This window comes from Asterias amurensis, chromosome 7 (genome assembly GCF_032118995.1).
Source record: "Asterias amurensis chromosome 7, ASM3211899v1".
Classification (NCBI taxonomy): Eukaryota; Metazoa; Echinodermata; class Asteroidea; order Forcipulatida; family Asteriidae; genus Asterias; species Asterias amurensis.
In genome coordinates this window covers 20,743,971-20,768,934 of record NC_092654.1, presented here as the reverse complement: position 1 = coordinate 20,768,934, position 24,964 = coordinate 20,743,971, and the positions used below count along the sequence as shown (strand labels likewise).

The 24,964-nt window shown below is 38.0% G+C and overlaps 1 protein-coding gene across 1 annotated transcript in view; it reads right to left on the bottom strand.

Moving 5' to 3' along the window:
- Positions 1-24,964, bottom strand: part of LOC139939728 (uncharacterized) — an 80,703-nt gene that overhangs the window by 52,856 nt on the left and 2,883 nt on the right. The window contains 18 exon segments of the mRNA XM_071935819.1: positions 3,099-3,119; positions 4,020-4,043; positions 4,273-4,386; positions 5,361-5,609; positions 7,593-7,628; positions 7,898-7,918; positions 8,651-8,782; positions 9,665-9,913; positions 12,512-12,559; positions 13,734-13,754; positions 15,049-15,066; positions 15,279-15,392; positions 15,567-15,614; positions 16,105-16,383; positions 16,830-17,012; positions 17,903-18,178; positions 19,663-19,854; positions 20,207-20,298. Of these exon segments, the coding sequence (XP_071791920.1) occupies positions 3,099-3,119; positions 4,020-4,043; positions 4,273-4,386; positions 5,361-5,609; positions 7,593-7,628; positions 7,898-7,918; positions 8,651-8,782; positions 9,665-9,913; positions 12,512-12,559; positions 13,734-13,754; positions 15,049-15,066; positions 15,279-15,392; positions 15,567-15,614; positions 16,105-16,383; positions 16,830-17,012; positions 17,903-18,178; positions 19,663-19,854; positions 20,207-20,267 (2,086 nt within the window). The 5' untranslated portion in view covers positions 20,268-20,298.

The window sequence follows — 24,964 nt, the reverse complement described above, 5'->3', positions numbered from 1 at the left end:
CTTCTAAATCCTTATAATCACAATTATGGTGACCAAATATACATTTTCATGGTCAAGGAATCTAACTGTACCACTCAGAAGAGCAGCAGTGCCTTCTTTGTTTTGGATGGCGGCCATCTTTGGTTTTCAAGATTAACGTCATGTGAAGAAAACCTATATTTTTTATCAATATCACACCTAAATCACTTATAATCACAATTACAATTATGGTGACCAAATAATATACATTTTCATGGTCAAGGAATCCAACTGTACCATTTAGAAGAGCAGTGCTTTCTTTCTTTTATGTAGTGGCCATCTTGGGTTTTCAAGATGGCCGTCATAAGAAGACAAAAACGTATTTGCCAATATATCACCTTTAAGTCATTCAGAGTCACAATAATGGCTTCTTAATATATATTGTTATGGTCAAGGAGTGCAACTGTACCACTTGGAAAAGCAGGCCTTCGATCACTTTCAATCTTGCTGCCAAGTATAAACCCATTCAATATCTCACCTCCTTCGTTCGTTGATCTGGTGCACGAATTTGCTATTTGACAACTTGGGTCATACCCCACCTAGTACAACTGCAAAAGGTTAAATTTCATAGCACACTGGAATCTGCATGTTTCAAATTACTTGAGAGAACAGCAAAATGAAATGAAACTGGCTGTGTTTTAAACGAAAAATCACCAGTTGTCAGACAACTCTACCCTTGTGCCAGCTGGGGCTGTTAAAGACACTGGACACATTGGTAATTGTCAAAGACCAGTATTCTCTCTTCCCAGCAACCATATGTATGTCTGGCCCAGATCTGGTCCAGACGTGGCAGGTGATTTGATGGCATTGTCTTGGCCAGATAATAGTAGATCTGGGCCAGGGTATGATGTTAGATCTGAGCTAGGTCTGGCAACACAAGGTGAGATGTTGTTAGATCTGAGACAGGTCTGGTTACACCAGGTGAGCATCTAGTGCGCATTCTTGATTGGCTGTCGAGAGTCCATGTCTCGGCTCCTTACAGAAGTACATACTCAACTGTGGCAACTGTTGATGTCACCGTGGAGACCTCACTCGCCTCATGCCATGAAGTGCCTTCCATGCCAAGACTCTCCTTACTCTTAAACTACTTATTGTACAGTATGATACGTCTAGTGACCTTAAACATGTAAATGAAACAAAAGAGGGGTTGAGCCAGAAGAGAGGCAATGGAGATCCCCAGATTATAAGTTGTTGCAGCATGCAACACGAGTTGCCTAAAAGATTGGAGTGACAGCAGAGTGAAAAAACCCACACATTCCAGTGACTGAGGATGGACTCTCGTTCGAAATATTGGCTGGAGTTCTGCAAGGCGACACGCTGGCTCCATTTCATTGCACTTGACTACGCCCTGAGACGAGCCCTCAAAGAACACGAGGATCTAGGCTTCACCATCACCCCAAGAAAGTTTAGAAGAATCGGCCCAGTGACCCTCTCCGACCTAGACTTCGCAGATGATATAGCCCTACTGTCTGACAACATCATAGAGGCGCAAGAGCTACTCAGCAGAGTTGAGTCGGAGTGTGAGAAGGTTGGTCTTCATCTCAATGCCAAGAAGACGGAGTATATGGTATACAACATTGGGGATCATGCTCCGCTAAAAGACCTTAGGAGGTTCATCACTAAAGGAGGTGGACGACTTCAAGTACCTCGGCTCCACGATGCAGAGCACAGAGAAAAACATCAAAGTCCACAAGGCGCTTGCATGGAAAGTCCTCCATGACATGAAGAAGATCTGGACATCTCAGCTCCCAAATGGTTTAAAGCTGAGATTCTTTCATGCGGTAATAGAAACCATCCTGCTGTATGTGTGTGAGTCTTGGACTCTCAACAAGGCGATGACCAAATCTATCAGTGGTTGCTACACCAGGATGCTACACCAGGATGCTACAGATGGCACAGAATGTCTCCTGGAGGGATCACATCACCAACCTTGAGCTGGTCACTGTCTACGGCACCCAGAGCTACCAGCCAATAAAGTCATCGTGTGGGAGCCCACTCACGGCAGGTGCGGCCCCAGAAGACCCACCAAGACTATGCTAAAGACCCTGCTTGAAGACGCAGGAGTAATCAACAAGGAGGAGCTAATCAGCTGTATGCAGGATAGAGTTGTGTGGCGTGTCAGACATAGAGCCTGACTCAAACATGCTGCAACGCGACAACTTGGGTCGACTGAGTGAGTGAGTGAGTGAGTGAGTCTCGATGATGACAGCCAATTATTGGTTCCTGTGTGGACTTTTTTACCTGGTGCTTTCAAGGCCTTCATTAAACCTTAAAACTCCCAGATGGCCACCATAAAAAAGAAAACATTGCTGCTGTTCTATTTGTATGCATTAGCCATGCAAATGTATGTATTTGACGTGACTTATAGGTTACATGTAGATGTTGAAAACCCAAGATAGCCACTATATATAACAAAGAAGGTACTGCTGCTCTTCTGAGTGGTACAATTAGATTCCTTGACCATGATAATGTATATTTGGTCACCATAATTGTGGTTATAGGTGATTTAGAAGGTGAGACATTGATAAAATATGTGTTTTCTTCATATGGCGGCCATCTTGAAAACCCAAGATGGCTCTATATAAAAGAAAGAAGGCACTGCTGCTCTTCTGAGTGGTACAGTTGGATCCATTGACCATGGAAATATATATTTGGACACACTATTTGTGATTCTATGTGACTTTGGAGGCGAGATACCGGCAAATATGGGTTCTTCAAATGGTTACCATCTTAAAAATCCAAGATGGCCGCCAAACAAAGGAAATAAAGCACTGTTGCTTTTCTAAGTGGTGAAGATGTATTCCTTGACCATGGAAATGTATATCTAGACACCATAATTGTGATCCTAGGTGACTCAGGAGGTGAGATACTGGCAAAAACAGGTTTTTAAATGGCGGCCATCTTGGAAATCCAAGATGGCCGCCATAATACGTCTTGGTGAGGTGGTTCCTATCAAAAATGCAAAGCTTAGGTAATAAGGACCACGTGGACAAAATTTGGTGCTTTTGTCCGGAACGTCCACATCCATTCGCTAAGCTGCCTGACTAAAAGGAAACCTATTAACAACTAAATTTACTTACCACTTAACTCTATTGCCGGCTCTGTAACAGAAAGTTTTACAAAACAAATAGTGAAAAAGAAAACTTGATAAAATCAACTTACAATTGTTTTTAAATTATAAAGTTGTTTTATGTCCAACAAATATTTTCATTGTGTGATTCTGTTTATAATATTCCTATTTGTCGCAGTTTGAACTCGTTTAAGGCAGTGAACACTTTGGTAATTGTCAAAGACCAGTCTTTTCGTTTGGTATATCTCTACATAAAAATTTGAACTCAATTGGTAGTCGAGGTTGCGAAATAATAAAGGAAGAAAAAAACACAAGTTATGTGCTTTCAGATGCTTGAATTCGAGACCTCTGCTGAGGTGAATTCAAAACATAAATTTTAGTTAGAAATAACTTCTTTCTCAAATAATACGTATCTTTAAAGGGAGCATTTTCTCACAATGTTTTATACCATCAACCGCTTTCCATTGCTCGGTACCAAGTAAGCTGTTATCCTAACAATCATTTTGAGTTATTACCAAGAAAGTACGCCTTCGATTTGTGTCTGTAGTTCGGAAGTTGCACCTGCCAAAATAAACTCTGTTCGCCAACAGAGGTATAAGTAATCTGCATGATTTTTTCGTTCTGGTGCAATTCTTCGTTTACACGCAATTTGATTTGTCAGTTTAGGCAAGAACCTGATATTACGGATCCAGTCGCTATCTACCTTATGACGTGAATTGCTTATTACCAATTAAAAAAATAACTCTCAATATGTGAGTGTCAAATCATCACGGTCAGTCAGAAATAGGGTTTGGTTTCGGTTAATTAGGCGTGCCCAATAAATGTGCAATTTGTTTCGTGGAAGTACGCCTTTGTTAAAAAAAATATGCTAGTTTAGAAAATATTAAGTTTGATTTTTGATTCAATTTGATATAATTTATTTATAACTTACCATCATCTACCTCGACTGGTGCGGCTGCAGAAGAAAGAAACAAATTGTGTGTTGCTTTAACTTGTCTGGTGTCAGGAAATTTGACATGACATAATAGTGTTGATGCTAATCTACATCGCTGTCTGGTTGTTTGTTTTATTTCATGCATGCTATTTGTTAAATTTTGAAGCTGTTTATATATAGGAAAAATAATATAAAAGTACCTCTTTAAGTAATCTAGATACAACAAAATACCCTCTTTGTAAGAACTTACTTGTGCAAAGTTCCCCTTCGTAATCATCGGTGCATACACAGTTGAATTTTGAAGGTTCAATCACATCAACTACGCAAGTTCCGTGTAGTCCACAAAGATCGTGTTCACAAGAATCTACATGAAAATGTCAACGTGTATATTCAGTTCAACTTGATGCATTTCTAACCACATTTTATGAAAATGTACTACAATCATAGTTCAAAGGTAGCTCAGAGATTGCAAAATTACACAACAAATAATGCTTTCAAGCATGACTAAAAAGGCATGAGATTTTATTTTCTTCCACTGTAAAATAACGGCCCCGATAAGCCAACCTGGTATTCACCGCCACCTTGTGTTTTCATCCCTCCCGGCTTGTCTTGCAGACCCGTTTCCCGTCAAGTATGAAGTTATTGAAGCGGTTAGTATTAATAAGCTCACTGAACTATCCAAACTTCTAAAAGAGTGTAATGGGCAATTGTATAAAGGAAAATTCACTGTCCGTGGGGATCAATTCAAGCTTAAGATTGTGTCTTCTGTTTGGTTTTATGAGAAATGGTTTTAAACTCGACAACAATGACACAAAAGGGAATAGCATGAAGCTGGATCTGTACGTCGTCAACTGTTTTTTTATTTATTCTTTTTTTTTATACAGTGCCTGAAGATTCCGCTATGTTGATTTTAGTTAATTGCCTCTTTTGCTTAATCAATTGGGAGGGGGGGGGGGGGGGTGGGTTCAAAAGAGTGTACAAAACTCTTTACCCCAATGCATCATTCTCCACTTCACCTGGGCCCAATTTCATAGAGCTGCTAAGCATTAACATTTGCCCAGCATGATATTTGTTCCTTGATAAAAACAGGATTACCAACCAAATTTCCAAACAACAGCCGAATACCATCAACAAGCAATAAGCAATAAATTGAAATTTGGTTGTTAATCCTAATTTTATCAAGGAAGAAATTTCATGCTAAGCAAACTTTTGTGCTTAGCAACTCTATGCAAATGGGCCCAGCTTGCACCTTGATGTATTCCGAGTCGTTAGAAAAAACAACCCAGTTCCTCAATCCTTCCGCAGCCTTAGTCAAACTTATTTCAACTCTACACTTACTTTTCACCACGACTACCAAGTCGCATGTCGCTCCATTTCCAGATTCGTCGGTAGCGGTACACTTCACCGTAGAGGAACCAACAGCGAATTCGCTATTATAAGTTGGCACACAAACGACGCTTGGGTTAATGCCCGAGTTATCTGTGGCTTCTGGATAACTAAATGGAACTTGCATCATCTGTGAATCTGCTGATACCACATAGTTGTCATCGAGCTCAACATTGCAATCGATAGTGGGCGGTGTGGTATCTGAATGATAGGAAAGATCAACCAATTAAGATAATAATTAATAATAGTTTTCTATCTCTATCTGTCTCTTTGTGTGTGTTTTTGAGAAGCACGTTTAGGTCCTGCATAAGTGGTTTATAAATGCTTTTAACAGCGCCTTCTGTCAGTTGTGCATATTCTAAATGTATATGCTTTTCCGTGTTTTTGGAATAGTCGCAAATTCTCCAACCACCACAGCACAGGGACTATAACCTTCAACTTTGACCTCGAATGTACACTCCCATCTATTTCCAGCGCCATCAACGGCATAGCATTGGCCTTCTTTTGTGCCAATTTTAACCCGCGAGCCCGATCTCGGTTTGCATTTGACATCACCGACGTCTCTATCGACGTCATCGATGGCAGAGATATCCCATGTTTATTTAGTTAGGTATTTTTTTCCTTATTTCTTGTTTTTTTTATAACTGTTTTTCCGTTAAAATGTTTTGTCTTGTGATATTCAAACTTTGGTTTGTTTGTATTGGTCGAATGAATAATAATACTAATAATATCAGTCGCTTTCAATTTATTCCACCGTCTATTTGTTCTGACATATCTACTGGGCAAGTTACTTTAGGTGCAACTTCGTCTGCCAATCATGGCAAGTGAATTCATCATAGATATTTAATTGCCCCAACATCCGTTAACGAGACAAACTGTTCCCCATGCCCCACAAGACTGTAACAGTAGTGGTCAAACATTTGTGAAGCTCACAGAATTGCCCTCGAGTCTATTATTTTCTATGACATGATCGTTGCTAGGATATCACCATAGAACAAGGAAACCGTACATCAGTCGGTAGAGAGAACTTCTGGCATCATTCTGGATTCCTTCCATGTTTCTCGGTTGGCTTCCTGTATCAATGTTTGTTACTGGGAAATGGCGACTTGTTTATAAATATTGTTCGTCATTTTTATTATTTACTGGATCACCATTGTAGTGAGACTATTTTGTGTATTTAAAAAAACAAAAACATAATTTAACTCTGCTTTTTGATGCATTGAAATAAGTGTTGTAATTTAAATTCGAGGCATTTGAGAGAACAGATAATCAGGTAGCCCTGTTAGTCTTTTAGATAAAACTTTAGAACGGTAGTGCACTTTAAGACTAACTAATTACTGTAACAAATAATCACGAGCTTTCGAAGCAAAAACTACTTCACCATATTAAAGAGACGAGCTGAGCACTCCTTATGTTTTAAAGGCAGGGGACACTATCGGTAATTACTCAAAATAATTATAACGAGTAATGGGGAGAGGTTGATAGTAAAATACATTGTGAGAAACGGCTCCCTCCGAAGTGATGTAGTTTTCGAGAATGAAGTAATTTTCCAAGAATTGATTTCGTGACCTAAGATTTAGATTTTTAGGTCTCGTGTCAAGCATCTGAAAGCACACAACAAGGGTGTTTTTTCTTTCATTATTATCGCCTAAGTTCGACGACCGATTGAGCTCAAATTTTCACAGGTTTGAATATTTTATGCATATTTTGAGATACACCAACTGTGAAGGCTAGTCTTTGATTATTACCAATAGTGTCCAGTGCCTTTAAAGAAAGTAGTTGGCGAATAAAGGCACAATCAAAAGGAATGTAATCCTTTTAGGGACACCGAAAACCACGGTCCCTCTTAAATCCTAAGTTTATACAGGTCAAGTTTTTGTCGATCTTTTGTTCTATCTGTCCGTAAGTGCTGTCTGTTGAATGAAGGCTACCTTCTGACTGACCGATCTATTGGTATTTCGCGTTGTATTAAAGGAAACAGTCCCCTTCTTTTTGAGATTTACGGTCAACGAAACAATATCTTGAAGATTAAGAGAGTAAACATACCTTCCTCTCCAAATTCTTCCTCTGTAAATTCTTCCTCTGAAAATAATTTAATAAAGATGCATACAGTTGTTAGTCCCCTTCTTTTTGAGATTTACGGTCAACGAAACAATATCTTGAAGATTAAGAGAGTAAACATACCTTCCTCTCCAAATTCTTCCTCTGTAAATTCTTCCTCTGAAAATAATTTAATAAAGATGCATACAGTTGTTAGTAATTTATTGATATTATGAATCCAATCGTTAGCTACATTTTTACAGCGAAATGTTTCCAACCACTGTACATCTTACCCATAATTTGATATCACAATACTAAGGTCTGTTAGAAGTAATGCTCGTTCATGGTTGTTCAGGCGTGCATATAAATATACATCTTTTTGAAGTACGTCTTTGTTAAAATAAATAATACATGTTTTTTTTTTTCGATAATAATTAATCGTAACTTACCCTCATCAACCTGTGGTGCCTCTGCGGAAAAAAAAACAAAGGGGGAAATAAATTATGTGTGCTTTAATCTGACATGAGGAAGTTTTTTTTCAGAAAATAGTAATGTTTATGCAATAAATGGTATATATGTACTTTTTCCACAATGTCCACAGATTTACATTAAACTTACACAGTTTGAAGATTATGATAGTAGAAAGCTTCCCTCTCAAATATTACTTACTGAGGTGCTGTAGTTTTTGGGAAATGAGTAAAAGTAATAATTTTCGTCTCAGTTTTAGCATGTAAAAACGTATTAACCAGTTATGCTACGGTTTTGGTATAATATCATAAGTGGTTAAGGGGATTTTACATGCTAAAATAATGTTTGGTCTCAGGAGACCAAATTATTTTGTGACTTGTTTACTCATTTCTCAAAAACTACACAACCTTAGTTAGTAATATTTGAAGGGAAGCTTTCCACTATCGTTACCTTCAAACCCTGTAAGGTTTATGTAAATATGTGGAAATTTTTAAAAGTACCCGAATCCTTTGAAGTCATTGCAACACAAGTCTGCTTCTTGTGTTTAAATGTTGTATATGCCAATCTTCAAATGAATTCAAATGTTTTTTATAATGTTTAATATTAATATTTGTATCAGTCCTGGTAATTATCGCTTGCGCTGTTGGATGTTGTATAAAGAAACAAAATGAATTCATTAGTCATCTTATAAAAATCATAAACACCTTTATATTAAGCAAACCAGATGAAAATACCTTTTGTAAGAGCTTACCTTGGCATAAATATTCCTTTGTAACCAACGTTGCATGCACAGTTGAATTGTGAAGGTTTAAACACTTTAACTACGCAAGTACCGTGAGGTCCACAAGGATTGTTTGCACAGGAATCTACATGAGAATGTCAACGCGTAAATTGAGTAACACTTTATGCGTTTCAAATAATTATGTAGACGTCTGCACACGTAGTTTAAAAGGTTGCGAACAGGGCCCAATTTCATAGAGCTGCTTAGCACAAAAATCTGCTTAGCGTGAAATTTCTTCCAGCGGTAAAAACAGGATTACCAACCAAATTTCCATTTGTTTCATATTGCTTGTTACAGGTATTCAGCTGTTGATAGCTTATCCTGAAAATCACGTGGAAATTTGGTTGGTAATCCTGTTTTTATCAAGGCAAAAAAATGTCGTGCTCAGCAAGTTTTTGTTCTTAGCAGCTCTATGAAATTGGGCCCAGATTGCAACCTCAAAAACAGGGCTCAAAAGTCATTCTCTTATACGCTACAATCAATATTTTGTTATGGATTGAAAGTTCGTGTCGTAAATGAAAACCGTGCAATTTCGAGGCATGTTTGATCATTATATTATACTTATTATCTATCTAATACCGTAAGCATTTTATAACAAACGGTTTCAAACGTTTTCAAATACCAAATCGCCCGATCCAAGACAACGTGTCCCTTAAGTCAGTTGGTAGGGGTCAGGGTGGAGGGTGGCAGTCAGGTTTTGAAAACACTTTATATTTACAAAATTGTGTGTGTGTGGTATTTCAGGGATCTATTACATGATTGTCATTTCGGCATTGTGTCTCGAGTGCAGTTTTGTTTCCGTACAACACGGTGGCAATGGCAGACACGAGTAATGTATGGTCGCTTTCCCGGATCCCTTCACTGTTGACGCCGTAGCCAGCATGTGGTAAAAACAAAATTGCGTCCCGAGTCATAATAAAGTAACAACCCAATAACCAATAGTAAAACCCAGACAAATCACACTTACTCTTCACTTCGACTTCAAAGTCGCATGTCGCTCTGTTTCCAGATTCGTCAGTAGCTGTACACTTCACCGTAGAAGTACCAAGGGGGAATTCACTGTTAGAGGAGGGAACACACACGACGTATGGGTTTTTGTCCGAATTATCTTCGGCCCGTGGAAAACTAAACGGAACTTGCATCGTCTTTGAATCTGCTGATGTCACATAGTTGTCCCCGAGCTCAACATTGCAATCGATAGTCGGCGGTGTTTTATCTGAATGTCCGTGAAACAGTAAAAATCAGATTACAACAAAATATAAATGAAAGTAACCATACCTAAACGCAGCTTTATTTTGTATGCTTCATTTGCACGTTATGGATTGTGTTGCTTTTTTCTCCAGCTTAGTTGCGGCAGAACCAACAGGGGAGCTGCTTGCAATGGATTCCGTAATAAACAAAAGATATGACTACATAGCATGTTTACTTCTGTGGTTGACGGTAAGGACATCTGAAAATTATGTATGTACATGTGCATGTATTTATGTTTGCAAATACATGAACCTGTGCATTTACAACCAGCATGTCTGTACTCGATGTAAGTACTGCACAACAAGCTACATTAAATCACCATTATCGCGGCAGATATTGTAGGCATACAACGTGTTTCATTCCATCCACTATCGTGTCTCATGTTAAGCATAGGATACTCTTCCAAACTTTCTTCCTTTAGCACCAAGCTACCATTACAGTTCATATTTTCTTTCTCTCTCTATAGCTGTGTTTTTCTCTTTTTGTGTACTGTAAAGTTAGGATTTTTCTTGTAAAGAAGTGATTCTAGCAATTATGGACATTCAGGTCACATAGCTTGTAATTTTCAGTGAAATTCAAAATTCAGAATCATTAGTCACCACAAATTAATACAGGGTAACCAACGCTCAACAATCTACCCATTTTTATACCATAAAGTAAAGACTTATCTTTAAGTCAGTACCTGATGAGTCTTGTGGACTGTAGTATTGTGCCTGTATGATTTAAGTGAATGTACGACCATCCAATACCAGGTGATGTCCAAACATGGTCACAAACAGTCAATTCCAGAACACTGACACAGTGACCCTGCTGTGCACTATCCTACTATTTCTTTTTATATCTGTCACGTATGGCAAGCTGTGTACAATTTTTTTTTAGCGCTCTATTTTGAGTCCTCCTTCTTAGGAAGCTTTCGTAAAAGCAACGATAGGCACACACGACGGAAGGTAGCATAACACGCTGGTCCGGATGCTCACGCTCTAGTGCTCCAGTTCTGTATGTTCCGGGCCGCCCGGTGACATAGAATTCACTCAAGTCTTGTTTCAGTCCCATCGCCTAAAAATCATAGAACTTTTGCAAGGCTGGCATCCACCAACCTTTGCCTGGCCAATTTTCGTGACCACAATAGCTAAATTTTGACGTTGGGTGTTTTTAGGAACCTCTCGCACGAGAACGGGGCTTGAATCAAGTCTACTTGGTTCAGTGCAGTGCCATACAACGCACACAAAAGCGTTTCTAAAGTACCCTATATTGTAGATTGCATACAAGAACATCATGCGGAGCATAGCCTACAATCTGTTTCCGTCTTTGTTTACACCACCAATGAGTGTATAAGCTTGGTTGGATTTGCACAACGTGAGTGAAAGCAGGTAAAACACACCACTTGATGCTAGTGGCCTCTTCTCCCTGGGAAAAAATTACGCTTACAATTGTATACCGTTGTGTGTGCCTACTGTCTCAATATCGAAAGCTCCCTATTACCCCGTATTGAGCGGTGACATCTCGCCCTGTATCCGATGGGAATTTATCGCTTACGTAACGGTGACAGCAGTTTGTCTTCGTTTTTACCGGCGACAGCTTGCCCGGCATGTAAAACGATTTGATTCTTTGTTGAAACAATACAAGTGCGATGAAAAAATATTTCGCTCTGCTGTGATTTTTAACCCCCTAATTAGTGATGCTTTAATCAAATTCATGTTATTGTCTTGCTCAGTATGCATATGTTCGCAGTTGTTGCTTGTTATCGTATAAAACCGAGGCATCGATTTTCTTATATGTTTGAAGTATAATATACTGGTAATTGATATGCTGATTTTTTTGACGGAGTTTGTTTCTTTTCTTGTACAAATCATTTGAATTGTTTAATTTAAGTAAGATTTTTTAAAGAAGATTTTAGAAAGAAAAAAAACAAAAACAGTTGAGATTTTTTTAGATTCATAAGTGTATAAACCATGGCGGAGGTATTTCTACTCAAAGTCTGTCTTTGTTTACCACTAGGTGAAGCTTAAATTAAATTCATAGTTTGAATGAATAAGTACGAGATGATGTAAGTAAATTACATCGTAGCAGTTGAAGTTTTCTGCAGTTGCGTAGGTTTACCATGATGGCGGAGCCTATAAACTACAAACGTATTTGCATTACGTTTTACAAGCAGTGGACACTATTGCTATTAACCTTACCCAAAATAACTATTTAAAAACCTTACTTGAGTAATGGAGAGAGGTTGATAGTAAAACATTGTGAGAAACGGCTCTCTCTGAAGTAAGGAAGTTTTCGAAAAAGAAGTAGTTTTCCACGAATTTTATTTCGAGGCGACTAATGGTGTTTTTTCTTTCATTGTTATCTCGCAACTTCGAAGACGAATGGAGCTCAAATTTTCACCGGTTTGATATTTATGCATATGTTGAAATGCACCAAGTGAGAAGACTGGTCTCTGATAGCTACCAATAGTGTCCAGTGTCTTTAAATGTACGGGTAATGTTGTTTTGTGAGTTAACCAGGGGAGAGATTCTCTGTTTACGAGGCTTTTTATCGATGTAAAGGCAATTTAGATCGTGCTTACCGGGCTTAGGTGTAGGCCTTTTTTCAGGAGCCTTAGTCGATTTGATAGCTGTGTAAGGAAATGACGGTTAAAGGTTTTACATTATGTTTCAACGTAAACTTTAGAAGAAAGACAGTTAATATAAAACGATATAAAACAACATATAATTGCATTATTTAGATCATAAGACACGTTCGTTTTTAAGATTTATTATGGTAAACTAAGCTATTGACCCCTTTCACGCGCGTCACACGCGGCGACTGATGCCACGCTCACCATGTTGGTGGTCAATACATAGATATACAAATAAATATTCTATGTCTATGGGTCAATACGCTTCTCTTAATATTTATTCATGAGGTACGTCACAATGCTAACTCAAAACGAGGCGATGGGCGCAGCCACTGCAAGTGATGGGGAAGTGCGCCCATAGCCTCATTTTGGGTAAGAACTATGACGTCATGCATAAGTATTAAGAGAGGCGTATAGGCTTACGCGTAAACGCCGCGTCACCTAAAAATGCGCACTTCACTGAATAACACACGTTGACTTTGACCACCAAAATGGCGCATCCAAGATTATTCTGATGATGACGTCAGGTGAAATGGGTCAATACATGTTATTATTCCTTACTAGAGAATTGCATTTATAAGTTAAAAGAAGATATATAGGATCTGAGGCATTGCATGGTGAGGTATCAATGTATATTTGGTTTGCGGTAACAACATGTGTGTATCTACTTGCCAGGTAGAGTTTGTTCTTGAAGAACTGTCCTGCTTTGTAACTATTACCAGGGTGGATGGTATTACTAGCTTGCTCTAGTCATCGTCAGACTGGCGATGACTAGAGCAAGCTAGTCGAAACGTTGAGACAAATTCAGAACTGACTCTGCGGCAGTACAGTTAAATACGATCCTATAAGCTAAAGTAGTCGTCCAGTCTACTTTCTATACCATCCGCCATGGTAATAGTTAAAAAGCAGGACAGTTCTTTTCAGAACTGAGAAGTCTCCCGAACCTCCGATTATCTACTGCGCGGCAGTAGAATAAAGCAAGACAGTTCTCTAAGAACAAACTCTACCTGGCAAGTAGATACACACATGGTGTTACCGCAAACCAAATATACATTAAAAGAAGATAGTTACGAAAACACATGTTCAAATATCTGTATCAAGCGTTGGTTCTTTTTTAAAATGTAATTCATTGCCAATATTAAAGAGACCATATCTAATAACATTCACTTACCTGACTCCCCGACCGCCGGTACTATAACGGAGAAATTATACAACAAATGTTATATAACGATGTTTGTATTAATCAACCAATTCCTCTACTTTGCCCTACATTGTTTCGATTATTAAAAAAAAAACACAGGTGAAACCGTTTTAGTTCCATCCTCAGACATGCCCGACAAAAAAATGCGGTTTTACAATGAAAAAAATAAATAAAAAATGTACAAATAAATAAATACTAATTAGCATTCAAACAATTGAAAACTAACCCGTTTACATTTTCTTTTGTTTAACTGTCTCTTCTGGAAAGAATACTAGCTTTTGCAAAAGAATATGAAACCGAACACGAGTCATTCACGTTTCCCGGTCGTTTATTGGCTGGGGAAGGCATTTATGACGACATTCGTGCAAGTCTGACTACGGGGCGGGGCATGCAACGAAGGATTAATGAAAAAAGTAGTTGGTATTCCGCAAATCTTGTTTTGTTCTGACGCTGTTTAAAATGATAATCATTGCAACAGTCCATATTTCAATGAATTGATGATGTAGTTCATATGTTTTAATTCCTAAAGATGGTACAAGATTTCCTAGTTTTGGCTAAAATTGTTGGCTAACTATCGTATCAACGTATCAACAAAATAGTTGCAACGTGAAATTATTGTTTTACTTCTAACAGGAACAACATACACCCCGACCCATTTCCATGTTCTTTTTTTAATTCTAGTAAATTGAAAGTACGGACAAATTTGAGTTTATAGTCCGGGAAATACATCTGCTAATCCCGTGTCACCATGCAGCAAGATAGTGTACCAATATCTACACGTTAGCAATAATTCCGCTTGCAATAATTATAGTCTGTCGATAATTTCATAGATTATTTTGGTTTTATAGATGTTTATCTAAATAATAACGAATATTGATTTTGGTTTTACCCACAATACACCGATATTGGTGTTAGCTCTTCATACTCAGTACTTTCCCGAGCTCTGTGAAAAATCACAGACATATCACTCTGGTTGCATTCAAACCCATGACCTTTCCAATTTTATAGCACTGTCACACCAACTAGACCACCGAGATTGCCCAGTAGCTATGGCATGTTCGACTCCTATGTTTTAGCAACGGGTTCACGAATGGTTTAATATATTTTAAATTTGCATCGGAGATAAATAATTTTAATTTTGGTTTTGAATCCCACCCGAGTAATATGCCTGTGATTTGTTCCAACAAGACTTGGGAAAGTACTAAACAACATTGGTGTCAATAATCGTTGACAATATTCATTATTGGTACAAACTAGCTTATGGAGAATAATGAAGAATATTTACCAGTTTCCGGTGGAAGTACTGTAAGAAACAAACAAGCGCCAAATCAAGTGTTAGTAACACTATTAAAGTTACACTAACTGCGGTTTTCGTTGATATAATGTTAAAGTACCTTCTTCTATATGTCAATACAATTGGAATAAGTTTAATTGAAATTACGTTTGTTACGATTATTAGTAGAAATTAAATAATTTTGAATGTACAAATGGTAGGAAATCAATCTTAAAACTTACTATCGCAGTTTTTCCCGGTGTACCCATTAGAACATTCGCATCTGTAACCGTGGCTGAACGAATGGTCAACATAACATTGACCGTTTTCTGCACACGGTTTCTCCAAGCATTTATCTGAAAGAAGAATTACTTAAAGCGTAACATTCAGACATTGTATCACAACATATTTTTACTCAACAAAGTTAAAACCCCCCTCTATTCCTTTATTAAGACATCAAATTAAACAAACGGCGGCAGGTAACTTAGTCACATGGGAAAGAAAGAATTGTTAGAAGAAAACAAAAGTACCTGACCCGGCGGGTGATTCTGGCGGTAAGTCGATAACGCCTTGGTAATCTGCAAGATCAATTAAAAAGAACACAGTATAAAAAAAAGAACAGTAACACAATAGCGCGGAAATTGGTTGAATAATGTTGTTTTAAATTTGCCTTGCTTTTTAAGCCGTTTTTTCTGTTTTTCTTCACAGATTCTGATTCATATTGACTCAGATATTGTTTAGATCGCACGGGACTAACATGTTGATTGTTTACTTTACTGGTGAATTTATTTGAACGATATTGTGCTGTAGCCTAATTGAAAGTCAATTAGACGTTTAACTCTGGTTGGATTCGAACCCACGACCTTAATATGCCTGTGATTTTGTTCTCACAAGACTCGGGAAAGTATACAGGGCTAGTGTTAATAATCGTTGCAATATTTATTATTGGAGACTCTGCGAATAAGATTTCTGCCATAATGGAGTTATAAAAGTAACAAATGTAACTGTGTTAAGGAGGCAAATACAAAAGTCTTCCGAACTATCAATATCCGCAATCGGTCTACTTACATGAAGGAATGAAGTCCACGGGAAACAAGAACTGGGCCGGTTTCTTACTTCCGGCAAATCCGACATGTTTGATTTGAATAGACTCATCTCTCACCCAAACCACCAAATCTCTTCTACTCGCGGGGCCAAAGGTAATCATCTTCTCATTGAAAGTAAAACAGTACTCTACGAAACTGTTTGGATTTAAAACTGAAGGGGTGTCAACTTCCTTGATTGCTTGCTCCCCGGAACGAACTTTGTCGAAGACGAAAGTCTTGCTATTTTCTTCTTCTCCAATCACTGATAAAACAAAATTGTAAATAGCATTGCGTGAATTATTTTGTTTACTCAATTTTTCAATGACATGCAAAATGGAAAATGTCATTGATGAAAGGAAAAGGAGGACGAAGAAAGGAAGTGAGAATTGTGGTGTATTTTTTTCACGTAGGCCTACATCCCGTTAGTAAGTTTCCCCTTCCCGTTAGTAAGTTTCCCCTTCAAAATCAATCATCATTTAAAGGAACGTACAGTGAGCGTTTTATTCATTTTTGTTTTAACATCGATGCAATGCAAAATTTGTAATTGAATTTTCACCATTCTCTCGTGACCCATGCATATAGCCGATCGATATATGGTGGATTACATAAAGTGCTTACACTGCTAGTTACCTTTTTGCTTGCGAAACCAAATCTGTAATGTTCCTTTAACGATCATTAACAACACAAACAAAAACAAAAATCATTTACCTATTTCGTAAGCTATTTCACCAGGATTTCTGAATCGCTGAGGGCTCAAAACAACGTAAATCGGTCCTTGCTCTACCTGGGCTTGGAAACAAAACTGTTTAACCCCTACTGGGATTTCTTTCAAGAACCAGTCGAGGCAGAAAGCTTCGCCTGTATAGTACACGTGCTCACTGTAGGTATGATCTGCAGAATTAAAGACAATTTAATCATCAAATATGTAAAGGTGTTAAAGTGTTGGGTACTTGTTGTAGGACACAAAATACAAAGTCTAAAAATGTACATTGAACTTGTACCCTTCAAACATTAATGTTGAAACAAAAGAAAAGAAAAAAAAAAGGAATTTAAAGGAACGATTTGGTCTTTGAAAAGCGTTTGTAACCTTTTGTTATAAAATGCATATGATTAGAAAGATATTTTAAAAGTAAAATATAATGATCCACACAAGTATCACTCGAAATTGCGTGGTTTTCATTTTACCTCGTCGACTAACACGGTCGGCCGTTTATGGGAGTCAATTTGTTGATTCCCATAAATGGCCGACCGTGTTAGTTCGCAAAGTAAAAGGAAAACCATGAATTTTCGAGGCAAATTTGTGTGGATCATTGTATTCTACTTTTAAAACATCTTTCTAATCCTATGCATTTTATAACAAACAGTCACAAACGCTTTTCAAAGACCAACTCGACCGATACAAGGCAACGTGTTCCTTTAAGGAGACATGTGTCGCCGTGATGACTGACAATGCATCTAGTACAGTAGACACTCTTTGTAATAAATGATACATTCTTTTTCAACGAGAGGCACACACAAATCTCAAAGGAATTGTGCATTTTGTTGTACACAGTTGTGTTTGTAAACCATGGTTTCACGGGTCGTACCAGCTTTGACAGAAAGCATTAAAACCTTTTGTATGGGGCATGAATACGACTTCCTGTGAGATTCTTACAAGCCCCATCTGGCACCGTATGTGCCTATTACGTAATGACTACTTTTGAACAAATACTCAGATTATTGAATTCCTTTTCCCCGTGGGTTTTCTTAAAAAGTACTAGTCTGTGTCGAGTTGTACTTACATCCAAATTTATCGAAGGAGAAAGTGAACATCCCCTGGCTCAGCATGTTGGAGGAGTATCCCAAATACCGGGGCTGGAAGTCTTTTTCAGGAACCTCGTATGTTGTGATTGGTTCAAGCTTTCCTCGTAAGCCAAGCTTGATGAAGCCGTCTTCGAAATGGAGCCAGTAGTTGTTAAGACGGTCGCACTGTAGTACTTCAGTCGATGCTGGAGTCAGTGGTTGACAGCCCCTACACCGTGAGATGTAAGAAGCAGTGTTCCCATCCCCACCAATCACTGTTTCAAAACATAAATTCATCTCTTATTATTTGTCATATATCTGCACAAAGGTCATGGTGTGCATAAACTTTGCTGTATTGGACTGCCCAGGATGCTGCATTGTGGATGGAACAACAACTGGTATGTTAAAACCCCATCTTTCTTTAAAGCACTGAAAACTATACTCAAAAGTAACAAGAGAGCTGTAATAATATAAAACATTGTGAGAAACGGTTCCTTCCGAGGTAATTTCTCACCCAAAAAATGAAAAAGCCTCAGCTGATGATTTTTATTATGAATCTAAAAGGACACAAAGTTGTGCAACAAAAGGTCTTTCGTTATTATCTTGCACCTTTAATAACCAATTGAGCCCAATTGTTCACAGATGTGTTGTTTTATGCATATACAATTACCCAAGGTGTCTAGTGTCTTAATGACCTTCACCGTATTGTGTTTTTAGACATATAGCCCGTTAAAAGGTTGTGAGTGTAGATGGGGAGCTTTAACGGGGTGGGGGATGGGGTGAGCAAGATGGTCAGTATCCCGCTGTACTTTAACATATAGTAATGTTTTAATGACTGTTTTGTAAACTCTACATTTCGGCTTTTAGCCGCTGCGTTGCAGTATTTTAATAAATAAACCATGAACATATAACAACTTCGTCTCTCATTATTGATGTGGTGTAACTCTGACAAGAAGAATCATTATTGTCGCTCTGTAAACATGTAGGTAATATAATGTACATATGAATAGGCATGAACAAACTTCGTTTTTAGCCCGGTGGTTGAATCGTTGATCAATGTAAACATAATGTGAAATGCAAAATAATCTTCAATTGCTGGCTAAGCTTTACCTGGGGTTGTGGGTCCTTTACCTTTCTGTTCGATTATACAAACTTGTTAACATATATGTAGTTATACTCGACTAAAAATGGTAAGCATTTTCCCCTTTCTGCTAACTATTCTGTTCATGGACCTGATCATTGACCCACTTCTCGATATGCTGTGATTAAAAGTGTTTCAGGGTTGGGCATTCAAGAAGTTCTCCAAGGTAAAAAAACTTGTTTGTGGTGGACTCACTTTCCCATTTTCCAATGGGAGACTTTTGGGACGCTTGGTGGCAGCAGACTTACTAGGTAAAATCCATTGTTTTCGGTCATGTGCGCACGCTCAGAACTACGTAAACAATGGAAATTGACCTGGTAAGTCTGCTGCCACCTAGTGTTCAATAGTCCTCCATAAAAGTTAGTAAGTTGAGGATAGTTACGTTTTAGATATTAGTAACTTTTGCTCTGAAGGGTATAAGGTTTAATACAGTGTACGCCCTTTTATTATACAATTATGGACTTTATTCTTGTTACAGAGGAAACTAGTGCACTTCATAAAGAATTCGAGTCCCGAGTATAAGTATATAAAAAAGAAAGAAAAAAACATTAAAAATGTTGTATCTGATACCAATCTCCCCACACTGAAAACATGCAGTAAGTATAAGTCGATACTTACCAATGTAATATACAGTTGCCTTAGCTGGCAAATTAGGGCCCGGTTCGTCTGTTAAGGCAAGGTAAACTTCACTCTTTGCGTAGACAGAAAATTCAACTACAACTGGGTCGTTATGAAGTTGGGGAAGATCCCACATAAATTCCTCACTGTGTCCCGTTTCCCTTATAACGCCGCAAGTCATATCAGCAACGTCTAAAATAAAAAATAAACGAAGATCATACCTTTTGTTAACACGAAATGATACCCTGTTAAAATTGTTGGGTATTTATTATTTTTTCAAGACAACGTGAATAAATTTGCGGTCGAAAAGATATCAATACCCACCCCCGCCCCCCAAAAAAATAAAATAAAAAATAAAAATAAAAATAAAATAAAAATCTGCAGCTCAGTGATAGAAGTATTTTGTTGAGCTTGTTTTATTGATGTATGTGGTTGCTAATGTAGTTGTTGATCAAACGGAGTGTAGTATAACTCCACATCAACAGAAAACAAAATAAAAGAAATAGCAAAACAAATAGATGAAATAATGAATTACAAGTCTCACCACTTTGCACCAATGACGACGCGGTTACAGTGACCATGATAAGTAGGAGAAGTTGAAACATCTTGATAGCTCACAATGGCACCCCAACGGCACTGATAAACAAAATGAACACACTAAGTACATATAAAATAAAATAAATACAACACGGTAGAGAATTCAAATGATAACTGAGACACGTTTTATTTACTAAAAACAATATCGATGGTCATTTTGAACGTAGGAACGATAAAGTTCACCACCAACGTGGATATTTGCAGTTGTTCCAATCGGCTCGGCAGTTAATATATCGAACTTATTGTGCAGAAAACATTCGTGATCAGATTTGTCTATATGTAACAACACTTTTAAAGACACTTGACACCTTTGGTAACTGCAAAGTCCAGTCTTCTCACTTGGTGTATCTCAAGATATGCGCAAGTAACAAACTGTGCAAATTTGATGTGAGATAATAATGGAAGAAAAACACCCATGTCACACGAAGTTAAGTGCTTTCATGTGCTTGATTTAGGAACCTCAAAACATAATTCTGAGGTCTCAATTCGTAATCAATTCGTAATCAATTCGTGGAAAATTACTTCTCTCTTGAAAACTACGATACTTAAGATGGAGCCGTTTCTATTACAATGTTTTATACCATCAACAACTCTCCATTGCTTGTAACCAAGTAATTTCTTTTGCTTGTAATTATTTTGAGTAATTACCAATAGTGTACACTGCCTTAAAAAAAAGGGTATTGCTTTGGTAATGGCAGCAGTTGTTTTATTTCACATCCAACCTAAGCCTCCTTGATGGTAGTATCCGTTCTTTGTAATAATTTCGCTTGAAATGGCCCTTTGATTACACTAAGTTTTGACACATTTGAATCCTACAAAATAGCCTAAACGCGATATTTGATTTTTCGTGACGGAGATGTGTTTGCTATCTGCTATAAACCTCGCTAGAAGTGGATAGATTCATCCTTCCTTATTCTTAATAATAGACAATACATATTCAGTTGCAACATTCACAAGTTAGTACTCTCTAAAGGACGTCTGTGCGGCACCTAAACGTAGCCCGAGCTCGGGTATTTGTTGGTGTGGCGACTTCCCTGAACCGCTATCTTCGGTGCGGTCCTTTGCTTTCAATTTGTATGTTTGGTTGCGCTACTTGTATTAGTAATAACAACAGTTTTAAGTATTTAAAATGCTATGTTCTGCTTTAACACTACTCCAGTGCCTATGAATAAGTGAATATCCAAAATAAGGAGTAGGGTAGATGTAGGGCGTACCAAACACTTGAGCCTGTTTAACTGAGTTGCGAATGAAAATGAATTACTCGCTCGAGACAAAAGTTCTGTTTTACTAAAATTATATCATTTAAAGGAACACATTGCCTTGGATCGGTCGAGTTGGTCTTTGAAAATCGTTTGTAACCGTTTGTTATAAAATTGATATGGTTAGAAAGATGTTGTAAAAGTAGAATACAATGATCTACACAAATATGCCTCACAATTGCGTGGTTTTCGTTTTACCTCGTCGACTAACACGGTCGGCCAAGTATGGGAGTCAAAAAGTTGACTCCCATAAATGGCCGATCGTGTTAATTTGCGATGTAAAATGAAAACCGTGCCAATTTTGAGTGATACTTGTGTGGATCATTATATTCTACTTTTAAAACATCTTTCCAACCATATACATTTCATGACAAACGGTTTCAAACGCCTTTTTATAGTAGACCAACTCGTCCGATCCAAGGCAACGTGTTCCTTTAACTTTAGTTTACTAAGAAATAGAGGTCATCACAGTTATATGCAAATAATTGTCAACATTTGGATTGGGTGAAGGATTTTAAAATGGTTAATAGGGCCCGCTTATAATTGTTTTGTCTTATAGCATTTTAAGCATGCAAAGACCATACTTTAGTGAAAAAGACTATGCCCACAAAGCAACGTCTTTCCCTTGTGTACTGGTGGTTTACACTCGTGGCCTTTTTGATTGCCACTCTGGGAAAATTAGGTACAAGGTTCTTGCGTATCGGCGTGTACACATACAGCTCTGTCGTCTAGTAATAGTTCATTAATTTGCACAACAGTTTGTTTGTTTTTCAGGAATTGCATTTTGTTCTCACGTCGAATAAACTTTTCACAAGTGCCATTTTGTTATGATACGTCTGCAGCCGGCAACTACGTCATTGCACCTGTGCATATTCACAATAGACAAGGCTTGATTCAAGTCCCTATATGATTCTTCAACCTGTGCTGCGCCGCGGGATCACAATAGCTACATTTTGGCGGCGGATATAGGAATCTCTCGCACGAGAAGTGGACTTGAATCAAGTCTAACAACAGACCGGCTCGTGATCTGGGACTGTGGTAGGTGACACCTGGGTAGACACGACCATCGCATTATGGCTAATCGAACACTCTCGTGTAAGTTTTTTAACACGTGTTTGAGCTATTAATCGAACTTTACACAGTGGGTTTGGGTTGGCCACATACACTGACCTTCAGCACATGTACAATAGATTATGCTTAGTGTTCGTTATTCGTTTCATTGAGCGTGTGTATGGCATCCTTCAGTATCACATCACTGACTAAATAAAATAAAAACTATGTATAAAAATATAGCCTTAATTGGTTGGAGGAAATAACAGTACACCGCATCACTAAATAAATACACTGGCTTGAGACAAATTTACAATTGTTTACTGGAAAAACTATTGAACTTTGTTCACGCTTTTGAATAGCCGACAAGGCAAACAGATTCATAAGCACCGTGTTATTTGATTATTTTGTTCGATTCGTTCAATTTGTAGCAGCTAATTTCACCCTTTATTTTCCGTGTCGAAAGTGCAAAAAGTTAAACTCAGAAGGTCCGTGAGAGAAAGCCACAGAATTAAAAAAAAAAAGAATTCGGTGAGTGTTTTTACCTATCGATCAGTGTACCCTTTAGAAGAATTTGGCACCCGACTAAGGGGCGCCCTGAAAAAAAATCTAGCAATTGGAAGAATATATCAATCGGAAGGATCTACCGAACGGAACTTTGCAAGCGTTTGTCTGACACTCTCTTTGACCCCACGATTACGGAGTAAGTTCATGGGGCATGCTACAAAAATATCGCGGTGAGATTGATCACCGCATGGGAACGAGGGTCTCCGCGTCTGCCCCGCCTCTGACCAGCCAGGAGGCCCGTTTCAACCAGCCAACCAGACAACTCACAATACGGCAGTTCGGTTGGCCGTCCACAAAACCTGGCACCATGCTTATCAAGGGACCGCACCGTAGAAAGCACGGAAGTCGCCACACCAAAAACCGAGATAGCGGACTTTCTAGTCCAAAAGTTTTTACGATGGCGCACTTGTAAACCAAGATTGCGCAGGTTACGAATCTAATAGTATATACATTCTTGTGAATGGCATTAACACCCAGTTCAGAAAAGTACTGTAAAGCCGAGCCGAAAAAAAAAAAAAAAACTGAATGATTTAGTACCCGAAAATGTTGACGTCTGAAACGGGTTTAGAGTAACTGGACGCGCTGGAAGTCGAAATATTGACTGTTGCAGTCGGTCGGAAAAATGACTTTGAAGCATGCATATAGTATAACTCCATTTTGTCACGGTAATTTAACAATACATAACGTTCGCGTGTCGGAAACCAATATTTGTATAGGTTGACCTTGAGTCACTCCTACTCTATTGGTTCGACGCAGCCCTGGAATGCCTGTCTGAACGAGGTGTTCAGTCAACCGTGGGAAAATGTTTCGTGAAGAACCAAAGTGCAGATAGTTTCAGTGTATCGCTCCTTAAAAAACTACTGACATTGAATTAAAATGCGGCTAAAAAGGGATACAATTTTTTTTTCAAGATCTCATGCCCTCTTTAATACGGGTCCGGCCTGTCTTTTGGTCTGCCTTTATTTGTGACAAATTGAAAATAACTTGCTCATTGACTAAAAAAAAACCTAAACTAAACTAAATTAAGAAAACAAATCTATAAACAAAAGAACTTAAGCACACAAATATAAAATAAGAACAGGGCCTATCTCAAAACCTTTTGCATACTGAAAATGTTTTTAAACGTCAAAACAACATTGCGTTCCGTTTTGAAATGCCGTTTACCAAACCAATTCCTCAAAATGTCCCTGAGTGCTCCCTCCATTATCTTTAACCCCACCCACATTATTATTTGCAACACTGTTATTTATAATAATGTTAGGCACAGATCGTTCACATTATTAGCTGGATGCCGTTAAGCCCGAAGATTTAAAGTAAAACTACGAGGCTCAGCTTGATAGTCAATTGAGAATGTTTTCAACGTTGGTGGCGAATACCCAAAAGAGGTGTGTCCCCACAGTGCTTTTAGTGATAACATTAAGTGATCTGACGCCGTGCAAGGCAAGTCGCGGCATGTTTAACTTCGGGCAACCATCTTTTTCACAGAACAAACGTATAAATAATGCCTCTACATAAAAATTATAAGCAACTTCAGAAATCATTTTGAGTTTTTCAATTTATTTTAGAATATTGCTGCAGCCGAGCATTCAATTTCGAACAAGATTTTAAGAGCGAGGTGTTTAATTGAAAATTTATTTTCATATTTTCATTTTATTTTATCTTAAACTGGCTGAAAAACCTATCCTTATTAGTCTCTAAACCAACAGAATCGTGAGCTCACTAGATTACAAAACGTTTGCTTGATTATTTACCATGGTTTGTAACAACAAGATGTTAAATTTAGGAACCGTTGTCAATTTATTTTGTGGTTTAAAGTTACGTAAAATTTC